Consider the following 17514-nt stretch of genomic DNA (forward strand, 5'->3'; position numbering starts at 1 on the left):
AGAAGTTATAAAAAAAAACTGGGGGAGGATATAGTGAATGATAAAGGGGTTATAAAGAATAGTGGGAGGGGTTATAAAGAATGATGGAGTTATAATGAATAGTGGGAGGTGTTAGTTGTTAGGTGTTAAGTTACTCTGAGGAGTTATATGGAGTAACAGAAGAGATTATACTAATAGAGCTGATATGGTTTTAGGAGAAGGGGGAGACACATAAGGAATTTGTGGACCACATACTGGAGGTATTGGGGGTACAGGTGATATGAGGACAAAGCTCTATATAGAGGGACTTGCCTTACGCCAGTTTTCCTTTGGGCTACAATTAAAATCTTGCACCAGATGGAATGAAATAATTGTGTTTTTTCGCCGACGTCTCTATTAATAAGTACCTTATGTGGACGTACCCACCCACTCTATGATTCTTCTTTGCTTCAACCATTTTAGAATCCAGCTCTTGCTTTCCTTCTTGACGTCTCACTTCTGGGCCCATCACTCTTTCATTGCCTTCTTCTCCACTGGCTCCTTTACCCATGGCAACGCCTCCTGCAGACACGGGACCTCCACCCGAGGTTGAGACTACTCCGGCAGAGCCCGCTGAACCAGTATGCTCTACCACGGTGGTGGTGGTAGAAGAGCCCGAGCCTGCTCAAGAAGCCACTGCCTCAGAAGTGGAACCATCTGTCACCATCCAATCAAGATCTTCATCTCTAAATGACCTGAAGGCCCAGCCAGCAGCCAATGGAGCAACTCGCGCCCCTAGTCTGACCGGCTCTGAAGGCCGACTGGCTCACCCCACTTCCAATTCCCCTCGGCCAAGTCTCTGTCGACAAGGGTCTACTGCCACTACCAGCGCTGTGGAGGCAGAAAAGCCAAAGGACTATCTGTTTATTGCCATCCTGTCATGTTTTTGCCCAATGTGGCCAGTCAACATAGTTGGCTTTGTGTATTCTATCATGGTAAGGAAAACGTTCACTGTCTGTCTCATTTGTAGAGATGAGCAAGCTTGAGTCTGTCCGAACCCGGAGGTCTCAGCATTTGATTACCAGTGGCTGAAGAAGTTGGATGTAGCGTTTAGGCTGCCTGGAAAACATGGATTCAGCCAAAGGCCATATCCATGTTTTCCAGGACTTTCTAGAGCTGCAATTAACTTCTTCAGCCACTGGTAATCAAATGCAGAGACTTCCAGGCCCCGAAGGACTCAAGCATGCTCGAGTTGCACTCATCTCTAGCTGTTTGTGTATATCAAACATCGTTCATGGGTCCTCTACATTATATTTCTCTGTAGTGCGTCAGGAATGCATTCAGTCACCTACCCGTGAAACATGCCACATGTATGCTAAGCAGATATGAACAAAACAATCCGGCACAAATCCAATCTGTCCTGAAATCTTAGTTAAACCTGATGTCCAAATCTAATGAATCACGAGTGAAATAATCTTTGAGAAATTTGCTCATCTTGAATACTAAGGGCGCTATTCCACCGGACGATTATCGTTCAGATTATCGTTAAATCGTTCGATTGTTTGAAATGCAGTTAACGATTAACGACCGAACGAGAAATCGTTGATCGTTTTATAAGACCTGGACCTATTTTTATCGTTGCTCGTTCGCAAAAAACGTTCGCAAATCGTTCGCATTGAATAAGACATCGTTCGGTCGTTCGCAATAGATACGAACGCAATAGCGAATAAATACCGAAGAAAAACTATCGCAATTACGATCATAAGTAACGATTATCGTTCCATGGAAATGAGTTAACGTTTTCAGGTCTTTCGCATTAGCGGTCGTTTGAGATCGTTAATCGTTAACGATTATGCACACGATAATCTTCCGGTGGAATAGGGCCCTAAGGTGTATCTTCTAGTGTGTAGGATGAGTGTACAGATGGCGGGCAGTTACAGTTTGCTTCATGTATGTCGGCGATCACTTCCTTGCATATTTGGGCCGTTAATGTTAACCATATTATATTAGGACTTGTATATTGCACTGGTTGTTCTTGTCTATGTTTCCTTTATGCGGATGGGTGTAGATGCTGAGTGTAGGACAAACAATGTGTACATATGAACAGATGCTACGTGAGACCTGCAGAGAATGAATTCAGCCAAGAGTACAGTGAATCTTGGACAACAGGAGATGAATTGGAAGGAATTACATGTTGCGAGGCTTTTTGCACATTAGGGAGTTGGCAGAATGGAAGAGAAAAGGAATATAGGGACTGAGGGAAATTAGACTGCGAGTCACTGACAGGGGAAGGCGTGAAGGAAAATATCAGACGGTGTAGGGTGGAAATATGCAGGCGAAATATCGAGAGAAAGGAAATCTCAATGAGGACAGAAAATTAATGGACATTTCTAAGAAATCTTGTTAAGTAAGATGGATTTAATTCAAATAAAAGCAATGAATATTAAACACTATTTTAGATATTGGAATGGTGAGGAATACATAGCAAGAGGTGGACCACGTCTTCTCTAAGTAATATTACAATGGGAAGATGATTGAATGTGGAGGTAATATAAAAAATAGGAAGAAGGGAATACGGAGCAGTGGGAATATAGCAACATGTCTGGAGGAGGAAGGAGAAAAGTAGAGCAGATCGAGGTGGGTGGTCTGTGAATGCTGCTGCATGAGATGATGAAGAAGAATGAAGGATCTGGACAATGGTTGAGATGACAGTCTGAGAGGGACTTTGATGGTTTGTACATAGGGGATATGTAGATGATCGGAGAGAAAGGTAAAAAGTCGGGTGAAGTCTTCATCAAGGGACTAGCAATGCTGGTGGACATTCAGGGTGGAGATGCTGATCTCTGTAGGATGACATAAGAGGAGGGTCAGTGCGAGGTGATCAGGACTGATGACTGACGTAGAATGTTTATGAATGTTGATAGGCATAACGTGTAGAGAGAATGACATGTACAGATGGATGATGAGTGATGTGGTGGAGTTGGGTAACATGAAGATGGTGGTGATGTGTATGGATGGATGATATAGTACAGACCTTCTCAAACTTTCTTTTCTTTTACCCTAGTCCCGTAACAGCCTTCAACAAGGCGATGTGGACGGGGCCCTCAGACTGGGCCGTGTGGCCAAGCTGTTAAGTATTGTGGCATTGGTGGGAGGACTCCTCATCATCACTGTGTCCTGTGTCCTTAACTTTGGAGGTAGGTGACAAGAATCGTACAACCCAATACAAATAGGACATAAATTGCTATTCATTACTGAGATGATGGTTATGTGTGTGTATATAGATTATGGCACTGACACTCAACATGCTATTCAACCACAAGAGGAATATGAGAGATAGATAGATAGAAAAAAGATAGATAGATAAAAGATAGATAGATAGATAGTAGATAGTAGACAGATAGATAGGAGATAGATATAGTCCGCGGATGTTGCTTCTGTGGTTATTGGTCACAACCTATCTACAGGCACCCACCACACTTGTACAAGGAGTGCAGCTACATTATTCTGAATCTAGATAGATACATACATACATAGGTAGATAGATAGATTGGAGACCCTTCCTCCATTAATCACACTCAGTACGGCGCTCCCTCTTAGTGGTGACAGTCTCGGCTCCAGTAGAGCAGGGTGCAGGCTTGGCTGCCGGTGGCAGGCTCCAGCGAAGCGTGACAGACAGAGACATACACAGGACACGCTATCTCTCTTGTAATTTCACTTTCCATCAATCTCTCTTCCTTCCATTCAGCCTTTTCAGGTCTCACCTCCCATCCTGGTCCCATCTCTTCCTCTCATTATATTTCCTCTGGGCCTTATATTTAATGCACTATGGTGGTGTATATTCTGTCAGATCCAGGCGGCTTTCTGAACTGCTCATTAATTCACAGTAAATTGACAGGAGTTGTTCCCATCACTATTCATGGAGCTCAGTACATGGTGGCCCTCAGGGTGTGTAGACCACAGGGGCCCTTTAACAAGACCCCAAACATCCTCAGTAAGCGTGACGGTATCCAATCTTCTTACTGTTGCCTGGCAATATCCCAAATGACTGTATTGCTATATGATCTCATAGATGGGACATACCTGAGCCCTGTTCTGTATGTGGTGACTTCTACACAAGGCTTTCAGTGGCATACTCACATCTTGTCCCCATCCATCGTGTTGCCTCCTTTTTCTCCACCTTCTTCCATAATTTCCTATTCTCATGATGTGTCCAGAATAAGAAGCTTCTGGAAGTGTCATTTGGAAGGTTTGGATGCTTTGGGTCAAGCATCTTTGTTTTCTTGCTGTCCACACTATTCTTTTCCAAGACCATTTCCTACCTAATTCTCCACCTTTCTAAGGATTTCTGTAGATGATTCTGCTGTTTCTAGGAATCATTACATGTAATAATCTGCTCAGGACTCTGCTCTATTCACTGTCTTTTTGACTTCTGAAGATAGGCGAGTACAGGGCCCCCTCCATACACCTTTTTACAGGACTCCCCTACATTCACTGTCTATGGGACTTCTGAAGATTGCAGAACAGAGTCCCCCTCCATGCACTGTCTATGGGACACCTGAAGATAGCTGAGTACAGAACTCTGCTCCATTCACTGTCTATGTGACTTTTCAAGATAGCAGAGTAGAGGACTCCACTCCATTCACTGTCTTCAGGACTTCTGAAGATAGCCAAGTACAGGGCCCCCTCCATACACTTTCTACAGGACTCCACTCCATTCACTATCTATGGGACTTCTGAAGATAGCTGAGTACAGGACTCCGCTCCATTCACAGTGAAGAAGGGATCTCAGTTCGACTGATCACTTATCAGTTTTGATCTTGGGATAACTTTTTGAATCAAAGCGGTTGGCCGGCGTTAGACAACGTTTATTATAGTGCTGCTGTTATATAGAAAACAAAAAAAGAGCCTATGCTTACTCAACTCATCATATCCGCCTGCACTTCCGAGACAGACTCATCTCAGGAAAGACAGATGCTCATCCAATCACTGGCCGTGGTGCTGTCCCATCTTAATCAGTCATTGGCCGAGCGGGCTGTCACTCCCAAGATGAGATTGTCTTGGAAGTGGAGGCAGTTGCAATCAATCCCTGTCTTTATACTGTTGCTTCCTCTTGTCTTATGTTAGGAGTATTTGAAGGAGTGCTATACCTCTCATCCACCAGTGTTCCTCAGCTAATCTGCATATTACTTTTCATGGAGCATCACTGTAAGTCTCCATACACCAGCTGAGTCTCTTCAAAAACATCCAATACTTCTAGTGTTGTATCTCAGGCATCTGTCTAGCTAGCTGATTCCCTGTTCTGTACTGATCAGGAGAAGAACCCCAAAACGGGGCCCAGATGAGGACAATTACTTTACCTGTCACTTTAAAAAGTTTGAATGTTAGAAACATAGAAGATTGTCAGAAGAAAAAGCCCCCTGCTCCATCTAGTCTGCCTTTTTAGTATTTCTCTTCTTATTATCTTAGGATAGATATATGTATATAGCAGGCAGGTTACATTGTGTTATTGTAGATTTACCTACCACATCTGCTGGAAGTTTGTTCCAAGCATCTACTACTCTTTCAATACAGTAATATTTTCCCACGTTGCTTCTGATCTTTCCCCCAGTAACTTCTCACTGTCTCCTCTTGTTCTTGAGTTCAGTTTGTTTCTAAAAAAACTTCCCTCCAGAACCTTATTTAGTCTTTAACATATTGAAAAGATTTGATTATGTCCCCCCTTTCCTCCAGACTATACAGATTCAAATCCTTAAAGTGACACTGTCGCCCCCTTTGTGCATTCTGACATCTCTACACAGGTGTAAAGGGTAAATTAAGCGTTTTTCATACCTTATTTCATATCATACGTCATGGTGTGTGTTCAAGTAAAAAGTGTCCTATTATCAACTGCAGATTGTATTAAGTGGGCGCGGCCTTGCGATATTAGCGCCACTTAGCCCCGCCCACAACAGCACAGTTGGTCCCGCCCCCTTGACGCCCATTGGTTGGCCGACGTAAAGGGGGTGGGGTCTAGACCTTTCGGCCAGCCTGTTCCAATGGCCGGCGAGGGGCGGGGCCAACTGTGTCGTTGTGGGCGGAGCTAAGTGGTGCTAATGCCGCGAGGCCACGCCCACTTAATACAATCTGCAGTTGATAAAAAAACACTTTTTACGTGAACAAACACCATGACGTATGATATGAAATAAGGTATGAAAAACGCTAAATTTACCCTTTACACCTGTGTAGAGAAGTCAGAATGCAAAAAAGAGGTGACAGTGTCACTTTAAGTCTTGTCAAAAGAATCATGAAAGGTTTTGATTAAGTGGGTCTGATTGTTCATGAGAACAAACTGGGAGAGGCGCACGTCTGAGCGCTTTTCTCCCATGTGCCGGTGACATCGATGGCCCAATAGACTTACATTAGTAGTCCATCTCAGTCATGTAGGACAGAGCCAGAAGACAACACACTTCTCCCGACTCATTCTAGTAATCGGTCAGGATCAATGTCTGATATTTAAGTAAAAAAGCTTTGAGTATACAGCTCTCCAGTGTGTTTCCATGGTTACAGACTACAAACTGTGTAGTCGGATTGTGCACTAGTGTTCTCTTGTATCTTCTACCTCTTTTTACTAATGTACTGAATATTTGTTAGTAAGAAGTCGGGGACAGGTGGAGGGGAGTTATGGATAACTGCAGGGTCAGACGACACACAGCCTTTGTAGTCTGTTACCATGGAAACACATAAGTCTGAATAGGAGCTGTGCATGCAAAACAATATAGTTTATTTTAAAGGCCTTTTAGCAATGCTTGTTACGGTGGAGACTGTGTAAAACTCGGGAACTGCAATAACTCCTTCAGATTCTTGCACTTAACCCGTGCGGTTTAGTCTTGTTGGGAAGAAAGATATTAAATGCTTCATTTCTGTTTAATATTTAATCTGAGGATATTCTCCCTTCCTCCCTGGTTTCCTGTGGGTCGTGGGCTTTGATGGTGTTGTCAGCTAGATTGTGAACGGCCGTGGCCTGGTATTACATAGCTCGGACTGACAGATGGAGCCCATGTTATATGTAAGCAATATAGCGGGCTCGGCATTTGGCGCTGCTCTGGGCAGCCAGCCAGGCGGTGTTATAGATCTCTACGCCTTGGCTGAGAAGCTGACGGTATAGGAGATGAAGGAACGGGCTCTGCTAGAGGACACTGGAGGCTTCGTCTAGACAGCTGTGAAGTGGAGCCCAGAGGAGGAGAAGGGAAGATTGCCTCCTCTGTGGTTTATACCGAGAGGAGAGAGAAAAAGGAGAGAATACTAAACACCAGGGACACAGGAAGGGACTGCTGCAGGAAGTGCTACTGGGCACAGGGAAGTGATACTGGGCACAACACACAGCGACACTTCCTACACACTGAGATGGAAGGAAGGACTGTAGCAAATAATATCTGTGTCATCCTGCTGAGTCTCTGTATCTAATCCTATTATGTGGTACTACTTCCTGTGCTTCTGTATCTAACCCTATCATGAGTGATACTGTCTACTGAGCTTCTGTATCTAATTCCTACCATGTGTGATACTGTTCGCTGAGCTTCTGTATCTAATCCTATAGGGTGATACTGTACCCTGAGGTTTTTGTATCTAATCCTATAGTGTGATACTGTTTGCCGAGCTACTGTATCTAATCCTATTGTGAGATACTGTCCACTGAGGTTTTGTATCTAACCCTATTATGTGTGATATTGTCAGCTGAGCTTCTGTATCTAATTCTATAGTGTGATACTGTCTACTGAGGTTCTGTATCTAATCCTATAGTGTGATACTGTCTGCTGAGCTTCTGTATCTAATTCTATATTGTGATACTGTCTACTGAGGTTCTGTATCTAATCCTATAGTGTGATACTGTCTGCTGAGCTTCTGTATCTAATCCTATAGTGTGATACTGTCTATTGAGGTTCTGTATCTAATCCTATAGTGTGATACTGTCTGCTGAGCTTCTGTATCTAATTCTATATTGTGATACTGTCTACTGAGGTTCTGTATCTAATCCTATAGTGTGATACTGTCTGCTGAGCTTCTGTATCTAATGCTTTCATCCTGACATCTCTTCTCTTTCTTCTCTTGCAGTCTTGTGAATTGGTGCCACTCCGTCCCCCTCTGCGGACACCACGGGGCGAGCGGACCCCAACGTTTCATTGAAAACCCTTCACATTCCCACAGAGACACCAGCCAGGGATATGAGCGAGACCCCGGAGTGAGTGGCAGAGAATGTGAGTGTGAGTGTGAGCCGGGTGACTGCTTATGTGTCAGAGTGTCTCCTCATCTCATTGCCATCCATACACGTCCCTCAGCTGTATAACCCTGTCCTCCTAATAATGGCAGGAAATAAAAGCACATCCCACTCCACACACTCCATTCCCATGCTGCTCATGTACACACCGTCCTATCTCTTACGGTGCAGTGGTGGCCTCCAGTGGTCACTGTATGTATAGCAGGTGCATGTATTATTAATATGCTCACCTACTGGTGCTCCAGAGCGCCAATCTATTAACCCTTTGCCCCCTCATCTGACCAGAGGCCTGCCTGTCATCAGACGTCACCAAATGTTTACCAGAAGCTCTGCAGAACCTCACTCACTATTCTGCAGAGCATCGCGCCTTCATTCTCCCATATGCACTAACCATCCACGCAGGCCGTCACGTTATCACTCACCCTTTTCCCTTTGTACACGGGTCACATGGAGGAGCTGGCTGGGTGGATTTAACCCTTCATTCTTCCACATCAGGGAAGGAATCCTGTGCAGAGCATTTCAGTTGACTCCCGGTCTCCTTCGACCTGACTATCTATCCGTCTACTATCTGATGACTGTTACCTGTACTACTCACCTATGGTCCTGCATGATGCTTGTATTACATGCACGCAGGGGAGGGCTCGTCACCCCTCTTTCTTCTATGGTGGAGAGAGGGACGGTGATGGAAACGGGGTGAAAGTATTTTCCTAGAGAAGAGAGAGACACTTGTATGCTTCTTCCTTTTCTCCGACTTCCTGGGACTTGCAGTTGCACAGCCAAGAAGCTGCATTGGGGCCCAGAGGATGGATACATGAAATCCTGCCCCTGTCCGGTGTTGCCGGTTGAGAGGCACATAGCAACCAATGTACCTGAATTTGACGGCATAGGGTATACTATGGTTTCCTTCACCATCTGAGGGTAATGCACTTGTTTTATATTTTTTTGATACCTTCACGTGATCCGGGTTGTTGGTCGCAGCTTATGGCAATGACCACCGTACATCTGTCTCTCTCTTCTGCCTCTCTTCTTTATATACCTGTTGTGGGGTGGGCATCGGGGGGTATTGAGAATGTATTTTTATTATATCATGTTCTTGCAGGAAAACTGACTAGTATACAAGGAGCATGTCACGTGAACCAGCGATGTTTGTATATTCTGCACATTTTTGTATGAACTCAGCATGACATGAAATAAAATATTTATGCATGAAGCTGCCATTGCCCGGTGTCGTCTGCAAGTCACATAGGCCGCCGCCGCCAGTCTTCATTGTGGAGAGTATCTCGTCTGCATCTTTTGGAGATGAATAAATCTGGGGAGCAAACACGGGCTCATGTGATAGTCTGCACAATGCCCTGAGGGCTCCTACAGCGGCAGGTGAATGGACCACGTGAGACTGAAGAAGACGGGAGACGACAAAATCCAAGGCACTGCGGAAGCCGGGATGTCTACGGTTTACTAAAAGAAGACCCCTGTGTGCTGTCCCCAGTAGTATATACCCCTGTGTGCTGTCCCCAGTAGTATATACCCCTTGTGCACTGCTCCCAGTAGTATATACCCCTTGTGCGCTGCTCCCAGTAGTATATACCCCTTGTACGCTGCCCCCAGTAGTATATACCCCTTGTGCGCTGCTCCCAGTAGTATATACCCCTTGTGCGCTGCTCCCAGTAGTATATACCCCTTGTGCGCTGCTCCCAGTAGTATATACCCCTTGTGTGCTGCCTCCAGTAGTATATAGACTTCCTGTATGCTCCCCCAGTGTACTATATAGAACCCCTGAGTGCTCTCTCTCTTGTATAGTATATAACACAAAAAAACAAACACTTATACTCAACTGGGTCTGGGCGTCTCCTCTTCTCTTCACTCTTGTGGCCGCGGGCAGTGTCTTGCCTGTGGTCACAAGAGATCGCTCTTTCCTTGTCCTGGCGCTCCAGTGACATCACTCGTGCGCTGGCGCAAGATTCTGCCTGTGGCCACAACAGTGTCTGACAGGAAGGGAGCCAAGGGCTACAGTTCAGAGCGGGTGAGCAGCGGCCCTGTCTGGTGGTCTTGGGTACCAGAGCAGGGCGTGGGGGGCCCCCTGGATGTCGGATGTGGAGTCAGAAAACCACAGCTCTGACTCCTGATTTTTATCATGGACCGACTCCCAACTCCAGCCCCTTCATAAATGGCCAGTCAGACCCCAGGGGAGTTATTTATCACACTGGTAAAGTAGAAATGGCTCACAAGCTTCAGTATAATGGCCTACAGGATCCTGGGGCGACTTCTGAGAAAATAAGGCAGAAATAAATCAGATTCTCCTGGGCGCGTGTGTGTGTGTGTGTGTGTGTGTGTGTGTGTGTGTGTGTGCAGCGGTTGCAGGTAGTCTCCAGCCACTATCTCCTGAAGAACTCAGTACAAACTATACTCACAAAATATTCACTATACACAAAGAAAACCTGTTAACAATGCCAGATACCTGTGATATAGAGGACGGACACAGGTCCAGATTTATCAGCTGTCAGCATCTGTGCTCCTGAATCATCTTGCCCCTACAGGAATTACCCGCTCAGCCAGTCAGTGACTGCAACTGTGCTCCACCTCACTCACTGATTGGCTGAGCGGGCATTTTTGAGTGGGGCCGCAACATCACAGGATCTGGGGCCCAGCGGGGGACCATGAGCTGTCACACTGCACTGGGGGAGGCCACAAAAAAAGGTAAATAGGACCTATAATAATCCCAACACCCCCTCCCACCCTGGATTTTTCACTGTTTCCCAGAATAGCCCTTTAATTTCTGCCTTTCTTTCTCTCTCTTGGCCGTGATTTACACACTAAAACATATTGATGGCCTAAAACATATTGATGAGGAACATTTATAAAATTCATATGAAAACTCAATTATAAAATTTTGAAAGATTCTTTTTAAAGCTGCTGTTGGAGTCGGCGCATCTTTTCTGACTCCAACTCCAAAACTAGCTCCGACTCCCACAAATTCTACATACAGACCAGGTGTCAGTGAATTGTGACTGCATCTTGGCACAACTTGTGTGGGCTGTTGCTGTTACTGTTACTGTGTCTTGTTACTAGGGCCTAGAACGCAACACTATTCTAACAATATTCATTTATAGCATTAGGACGCCACATCTATCATGAGAATGGGTTTCTTGTGTCTACTATTATGCATAGGAACACATGGTTCTTCAGTCCATAAGACGAGGAGAACCACACTTGGCCATAACACAGAACTGACTTGTGATTATATACCTTTACTCATGAATTAAGAAATAAAGTTTCTATAAGTTGAGAGGTTTGTAACTGGCTTTAGATGACAACTTCAGAATTTAAAGTCATAGTTAGTAGGCAACAAATCAGATATGAAGCGGAAATGTGAAAATCTGGATAAAAAGTGGAATCTGGCAGAAGCTTACCTCTCCTGTCTCCTTTCACTTCACGTAAATGCTCGGAGGAGTCATGTGTATGGGGTGAACAGGAGACATAGCTGTTGCATGAACTAATAGTTACCTCTTCAGTGGTATCTGGTGTTCAAGTTCCGGAAAAGACCTAGAGAAAGTTTAGAAACAGCCTGTAAGGGTCAGTTGTCTGTATTTGTTTCTGTTCATCTTCCGCTTCTCCTGACTGCCAACACCTTTATTCATTTGTGTCGTCATCTCTATTTCCTGTCATCTATTCTTGTTACCTGCCGGTATCAGTGAATGCTTGTATATATTTCTTGTGACTGCCTGCTTGTCATACCATTCAGCTCTACTGTCATACCATTCAGCTCTAAGGGCCCTATTCCACCGGACGATTATCGTTTGAATAATCGTTAACGATAAACGATCCAAACGACCGCTATTACGAAAGACCTGAAATCGTTCGCCCATTTACATGGAAAGATAATCGTTACTTATGATCGTTCTTGCGGTCGTCTTGTCGTCGCTTTTGCGTTCGTCACTACTGCGAATGACCGAACGACTTCTTATTCAATGCGAACGATTTGCGAACGAGCAACGATAAAAATAGGTCCAGGTCTTATTAAACGATCAACGATTTCTCGTTCGGTCGTTAGTCGTTAACTGCTATTCAAACAAACGATTATCGTTTAGATTCGAACGATTTAACGATAATCTGAACGATAGTCGTCCGGTGGAAAAGGGCCCTAAGTCCTAGGGGTATCAGAGATCTGGATCCCTCCATTAGGACTCACAAAAGGCACCTGCTATAGGTGAAGTCCAGTGCTGCCATCCAGTAACCAGCCAGGGGCTTCACAAATGAACTCAATAGTCTTTTCTCAAAGGGAAAACTATTTTTTGGGTTGGAGGACATATTATTTACTGAGCATAGTAAAAAAATAAATAAATAAAAAAACTTAAATAAAATTGAAAAAGATATCTCAACTCATGACGTTGCAAAGCACATTGTGGCTTCTTTATACCAAAATTTATTTCTTAGCCAGGTTTTAAATACGTATATATAAGTATTCAGGAAAAAAACAAGCCATGGAAGGTTCCGGGAGATAGGGATGAGAGAAGGGGAAAAAGAAGGGAGAGGAAAAGTGAAGAAGAGACGTCAAACCACCATGGTAAGATATAGAAATGAAGCCCTAGATACTGAGGTAAGTCCTGTAATAATCCCAGGAATTACAAACTGAGTAGAATGTAGATGGAGTATTATTAATACTGGCAGGCAGGTATTCCATAGTCCGCACATTGTGAATCCTAGCTAATAAGTCATGAGGGAGGACGGATCTGTATCCAATGTAATGCTATTAAGCATTTAGCAGCTGTCAGAGTATGGAAAAGCATCTGGGAGCCGATCTTACTCAACCCCTTGACAGGTAAAGAGCGTCAGAGGGAACAATACCGAGAACTCCTAGGATTAGTTAGCATATTGTAGACGGATGGGGAGTGAGGAGGGGGCATTCCCAGAAGGTATGGAATAATGAACCAGGCGCACTACCTCCAGCAGATATCTGACAGCGCACAGATCTTCAGAGAGAAAGAGATGAGAATACTTGACAAATCTGTAAAAAAGGTTGCCTATTAATAGAGAATGGAGAAGGGTCAGACATTATTATTATTTATATATAAAGACGAGGGAAGGATAAATTCAGGAAGTTCAAATGCGAATATGAAAGTGGCGAAGGCCAAATGGGTTACTGAAGGACGCCATCAAAGCTAACAGAGATGTTTGGGAATAAGTTTGGATGGACATCATTGAAGCTAACAGAGACGTTTGGGAATACGTTTGGGAATGAGTTTGGTTGACAGCCCAAAGGAGCACATTGGGATGGATAGGAGCAACCTGAACCTTCTTGATTTTTGCCCATTTCTTACATGCCACCACTATAGAGGGGAACTAACAGGTGAGCAGCATAGTAATACTTAGATATGTCTGGGAAGAAAAGTCTGTATATGCCCCAAGACACAGCTAGGGAGTGTAAGTGGTGAAAAAAAAAAAAAAAAAAAGAGTAGCAGAAGTGCCTTGAAACAACTGGGGAAAAGGTAACGATAGGAGTGGAGTGAGAAATATTCGTGAGCTATTTAAGATTTTTAGTGAATTGTGAGAGAACATGGAGGTGGGAAGTTTCATCAGGAGAGCGTTATCAGTCTGAGAGGTGTTGATTTTATACCAATAGTCACGTATCAGGGTGTGAACACACAGGAAGGGAGTCAAAGGCTTCGTGAGTGTGAACAGTATATCATGCAATTTTATTGCAAAGAGAAGGAGGAGAGGCAGCAGCCGTGATGTGGACCATTACAAATAGTAAAGGAGGAGGAAGTGGTGAGAATAAATCTTAACAGAGTTCAGTAGTAACTTGAGCAGTAAAATTGTAATAATTTGAAATATGTGACTAAAGCAGAGACAAGAGTATTGGGTCTCTCTTAAGGAATGATAGATGTAAAAACAATACATCCATAATACCTTATGCCACCAGTAAGTAGACCCATCCGCTCAAGATTTACCATTTAAATGTTCTCTAACCATATCTGCCAAGTCCTCAACAGTCATATGATCCAGAGCTTCAAAGTCAATGCGGGCAGAGGAAGAGTAGATAGAAAATTCTAGGCAATGTGTACAGTCAGAAAACAGAAAAACGATGCCACAATGGTCATAACATGAGGCACATCAGATTTTGTTTGGACAGTTTGGGCTTGTCTCTGAGCTGCTTGGTAAGAAGATAAAAGAATTTGTTACCACTCATCTTATATTGTTTTGAAAACTTTTTTTTTTCAATCTTTCGAAAGATAACTTCTTAAGTTTGAAACATGCCGTATTCAATTTACTGAGATTGAACACAGACGGGTGGGAGGTCATCAACTCTTCCAAATAGGAAATGGTGCGGCGGAGCTCGACAATTGCAGATGACCTGTTTTTCTTTAAATGAGTAGCCAAAGAAATACAATGTCCCCGCATGACTGATTCATGCGCTCCCAGAGGGAACAGAAGAATGAGCTGAATATTCATTTACAAAGAGATACGTCACTAATTGTTGTTTCCCCATGTTCCCCATGTTCACGATGCCAATGGCACAGTTGAGCATTGAACTGGGAGAGATGAGGGTCCAGAAGGAGGGGGCTATTATAAAAATCTATAAATAAGAGCATGATTTCCATAGTCTGGGTTTGCCTTTTGATTGTGTTGTGTGGATACGGGGTTAAATCAATTTGGTTTTGGATCAAAATTTAAGCCATGGATCCATCTGTTGTAAAGCATCATTCACACCACAAAAGCCATCCTATTCTTTTAGATCATTGACATTTTTAGGACTTCACTATTTACTCAAGTGGAAGGATTCACTGGGAATAATCTATAGTCCATCCACTAGGTAAAATCAATATTGGAACTGATTTTGACTTAAAAGTTTTTAAGAAAGGTAGAGAATTCCACATATCCAGAGTATAAGATCACTTGGCTTAATATCCAAACTCAGTCCATCTACAATGTGATATCAAGTTGAAAACTTTATATAAATTTAAAATCTCATTGATGGATCGGAGTCTACTACTGCAGAGTCTGTATGTTATATACAATTCCTATTTGGATTGATGAACATTACAATGATTAAAAATAAAGAAAATAGCGCACCAAGAACTGGGCAACTGGAACTAAAAAGAGGCCCTGGTTCACAGACCCCCCCCCCGCCCCCACCAGGCCACAAACTATAGCACCTCCCACCATGTATAGTACCACTAAAAAAAGGAAACGTTGCTTTGTGCTATGTTCCCATTTTGGATTTACTCAGTATTTTTTGAAAAACAGCATTTTCACCCAGAAATGATTGAAATGAATAAAACATGGTCATTTTTCTGTGAATATGGCCATACATTGGTCACTTCTTTTGACACTTCTTTGAATTAATAATGTATTGGAGAAAATTTTTATTAAAGTATTGTTTTACCCCCCAAAAGTTATACAAATCCCCAATATACACTTATTAAGGGAAATGCTTATAAAGTGCTTTTTTCCCTGGACTTACTACTGCATCAAGGCTTCACTTCCTGGATAACATGGTGATGTCACTTCCTGAATAACATAGGGATGTCACTCCCTGGATAACATGGTGATGTCACTTCCTGGCTAACATGGTGATGTCACTTCCTGGATAACATGGTGATCGCACTTCCTGGATAAAATGGTGATGTCACGCCCGACTCCCAGAGCTTTGCAGGCTGTGGCTGCTGGAGAGGATGATGGCAGGGGGACACCGAGGGACATTGAACATCTCTCTGCCATCATCCTCTCCAGCAGCCACAGCCCGCACAGCTCTGGGAGTCGGGTCATGAAATCACCATGTTATCCAGGAAGTGACATCACCATGTTATCCAGGAAGTGAAGCCTTGATGCAGTATGCAGTAGTATGTGCAGGGGAAAAAAGTACTTTATAAGCAATAATTGTATATTGGTGATCTGTATAACTTTTGGGGGGCAATACAATACTTTAGGGTGCCTTCACGCCTACCGACTCGCAGCATTAATAACGCTGCAAGTCGGCTAGGTCCTGGCAGATCACTGTCATTACATACACGCAGCGGTCTGAACGACCGCTGCGTGTATGTAAATCTGCCGGCCGCTTAACCCCTTCTGATGCCGGCCGCCTCCCGCTCCGCTTTGTATACATTACCTCCTCGCTCACATTACCTCCAACACACTGATTGGCCGGGCGGGAGAGCAGGACGCCGAGACCCTGTGGAGCGAGGAGGTAATGTATACAGAGCGGAGCGGGAGGCGGACGGCATCAGAAGGGGTTAAGAAGGCGTTCAGACCGCTGCGTGTATGTAATGACAGTGATCTGCGAGGACCTAGCCGACTTGCAGCGTTATTAACGCTGCGAGTCGGTAGGTGTGAAGGCACCCTTAATAAAAATGTTTTACCGGAATTCCCCTATAACTGGGCTATGATGTAGCCAGAGCAGGAGCTAAGAAGAAACACGTCTGGGGCCCAGGAGTGGGAGGTGAATATTGTTTCTTTTTTATATTCCCTCTACCCCCAGCCCTGAATAATTTTTTTTGCCCTGCACTGGACTTCTTCTTTAAGTCCACTGTAGAAACATGTCTAGAAGTCACTGATCTCTCAATGAGCGGTACACTGTCCAAAAGTAGCCTCTGAGAGCCTTTCTATATAGGACAGTGGGAGAAACATCTGCTTGGGGCAAGGCCCATTGTCTGATCAGATGTCACCCATAACCATTACATATCTACCAGGACGGGTTGTGGAGCAATCCTACATTTCTGCCTGGGTGCAGTATTCTTTTGTCAGTCAGTGTATGGGTATATATGTGCTAGTTGTCTGATTTTTCATCACATTTGGATAGGCAGAATGAAGTTTCATGTAGCTAACCCTGTATATAAGATAAAGGATGAATCCAACCTCATTTATATACATTGGCACTGCGTAACACTTCACAGACAACGGCAAGGGGCTGCGTATAAAACAGCTTTACCATACAGACATACCTCTCAATCCAGCCCAGTGTGTTTCAGGGAATACACCTAGATTAAAAGGGGCAAATTTCCATAATTTGGCTATATCTAAGCTATAGTATTTGCAGTATATATAATGTTTGTATTTGATGACATAACCAATAGAGCGGCCTACGGGCAGGCATCTCATCTTTTTGGAGGAGAATCCAGTTAGTCATGTTTTAAAGGCTCTTGCACACTGTCTCCAATAGGTGGCACTAGAGGGGCAGTTTTTCTCTTTCTGGAGGAAGGGGGCTTATTTATATACTGCACCTTTCTTCCTGGTGTCTCTTGTAGCAGTGTTCCCTCCCTTTTGCGCACAGGACAGAGAAGTGAGCCTATTTTCCCTGCTCCCCA

The 17514-nt window shown here is 43.9% G+C and overlaps 1 protein-coding gene across 1 annotated transcript; it reads left to right on the plus strand.

Moving 5' to 3' along the window:
• Nucleotides 1-527: 527 nt before the first annotated feature.
• Nucleotides 528-8571, plus strand: PRRT2 (proline rich transmembrane protein 2). Its single transcript, XM_069984967.1, has 3 exons — nucleotides 528-953; nucleotides 3023-3155; nucleotides 8053-8571. Exons 1-3 carry the CDS (start codon nucleotides 528-530, stop codon nucleotides 8058-8060), a joined length of 567 nt encoding a protein of 188 aa, XP_069841068.1. The 3' UTR covers nucleotides 8061-8571.
• Nucleotides 8572-17514: the final 8943 nt, after the last annotated feature.

Source organism: Dendropsophus ebraccatus, chromosome 9 (genome assembly GCF_027789765.1).
Source record: "Dendropsophus ebraccatus isolate aDenEbr1 chromosome 9, aDenEbr1.pat, whole genome shotgun sequence".
NCBI classification, from domain to species: domain Eukaryota; kingdom Metazoa; phylum Chordata; class Amphibia; order Anura; family Hylidae; genus Dendropsophus; species Dendropsophus ebraccatus.

Bases quoted from the DNA above. Each gene is read 5' to 3' on its own strand.
- PRRT2 (XM_069984967.1), top strand. From the start codon at position 528: ATGGCAACGCCTCCTGCAGACACGGGACCTCCACCCGAGGTTGAGACT. The intron at 954-3,022 runs GTAAGGAAAACG...CTTTTACCCTAG, and splicing joins GCTTTGTGTATTCTATCATG to TCCCGTAACAGCCTTCAACA.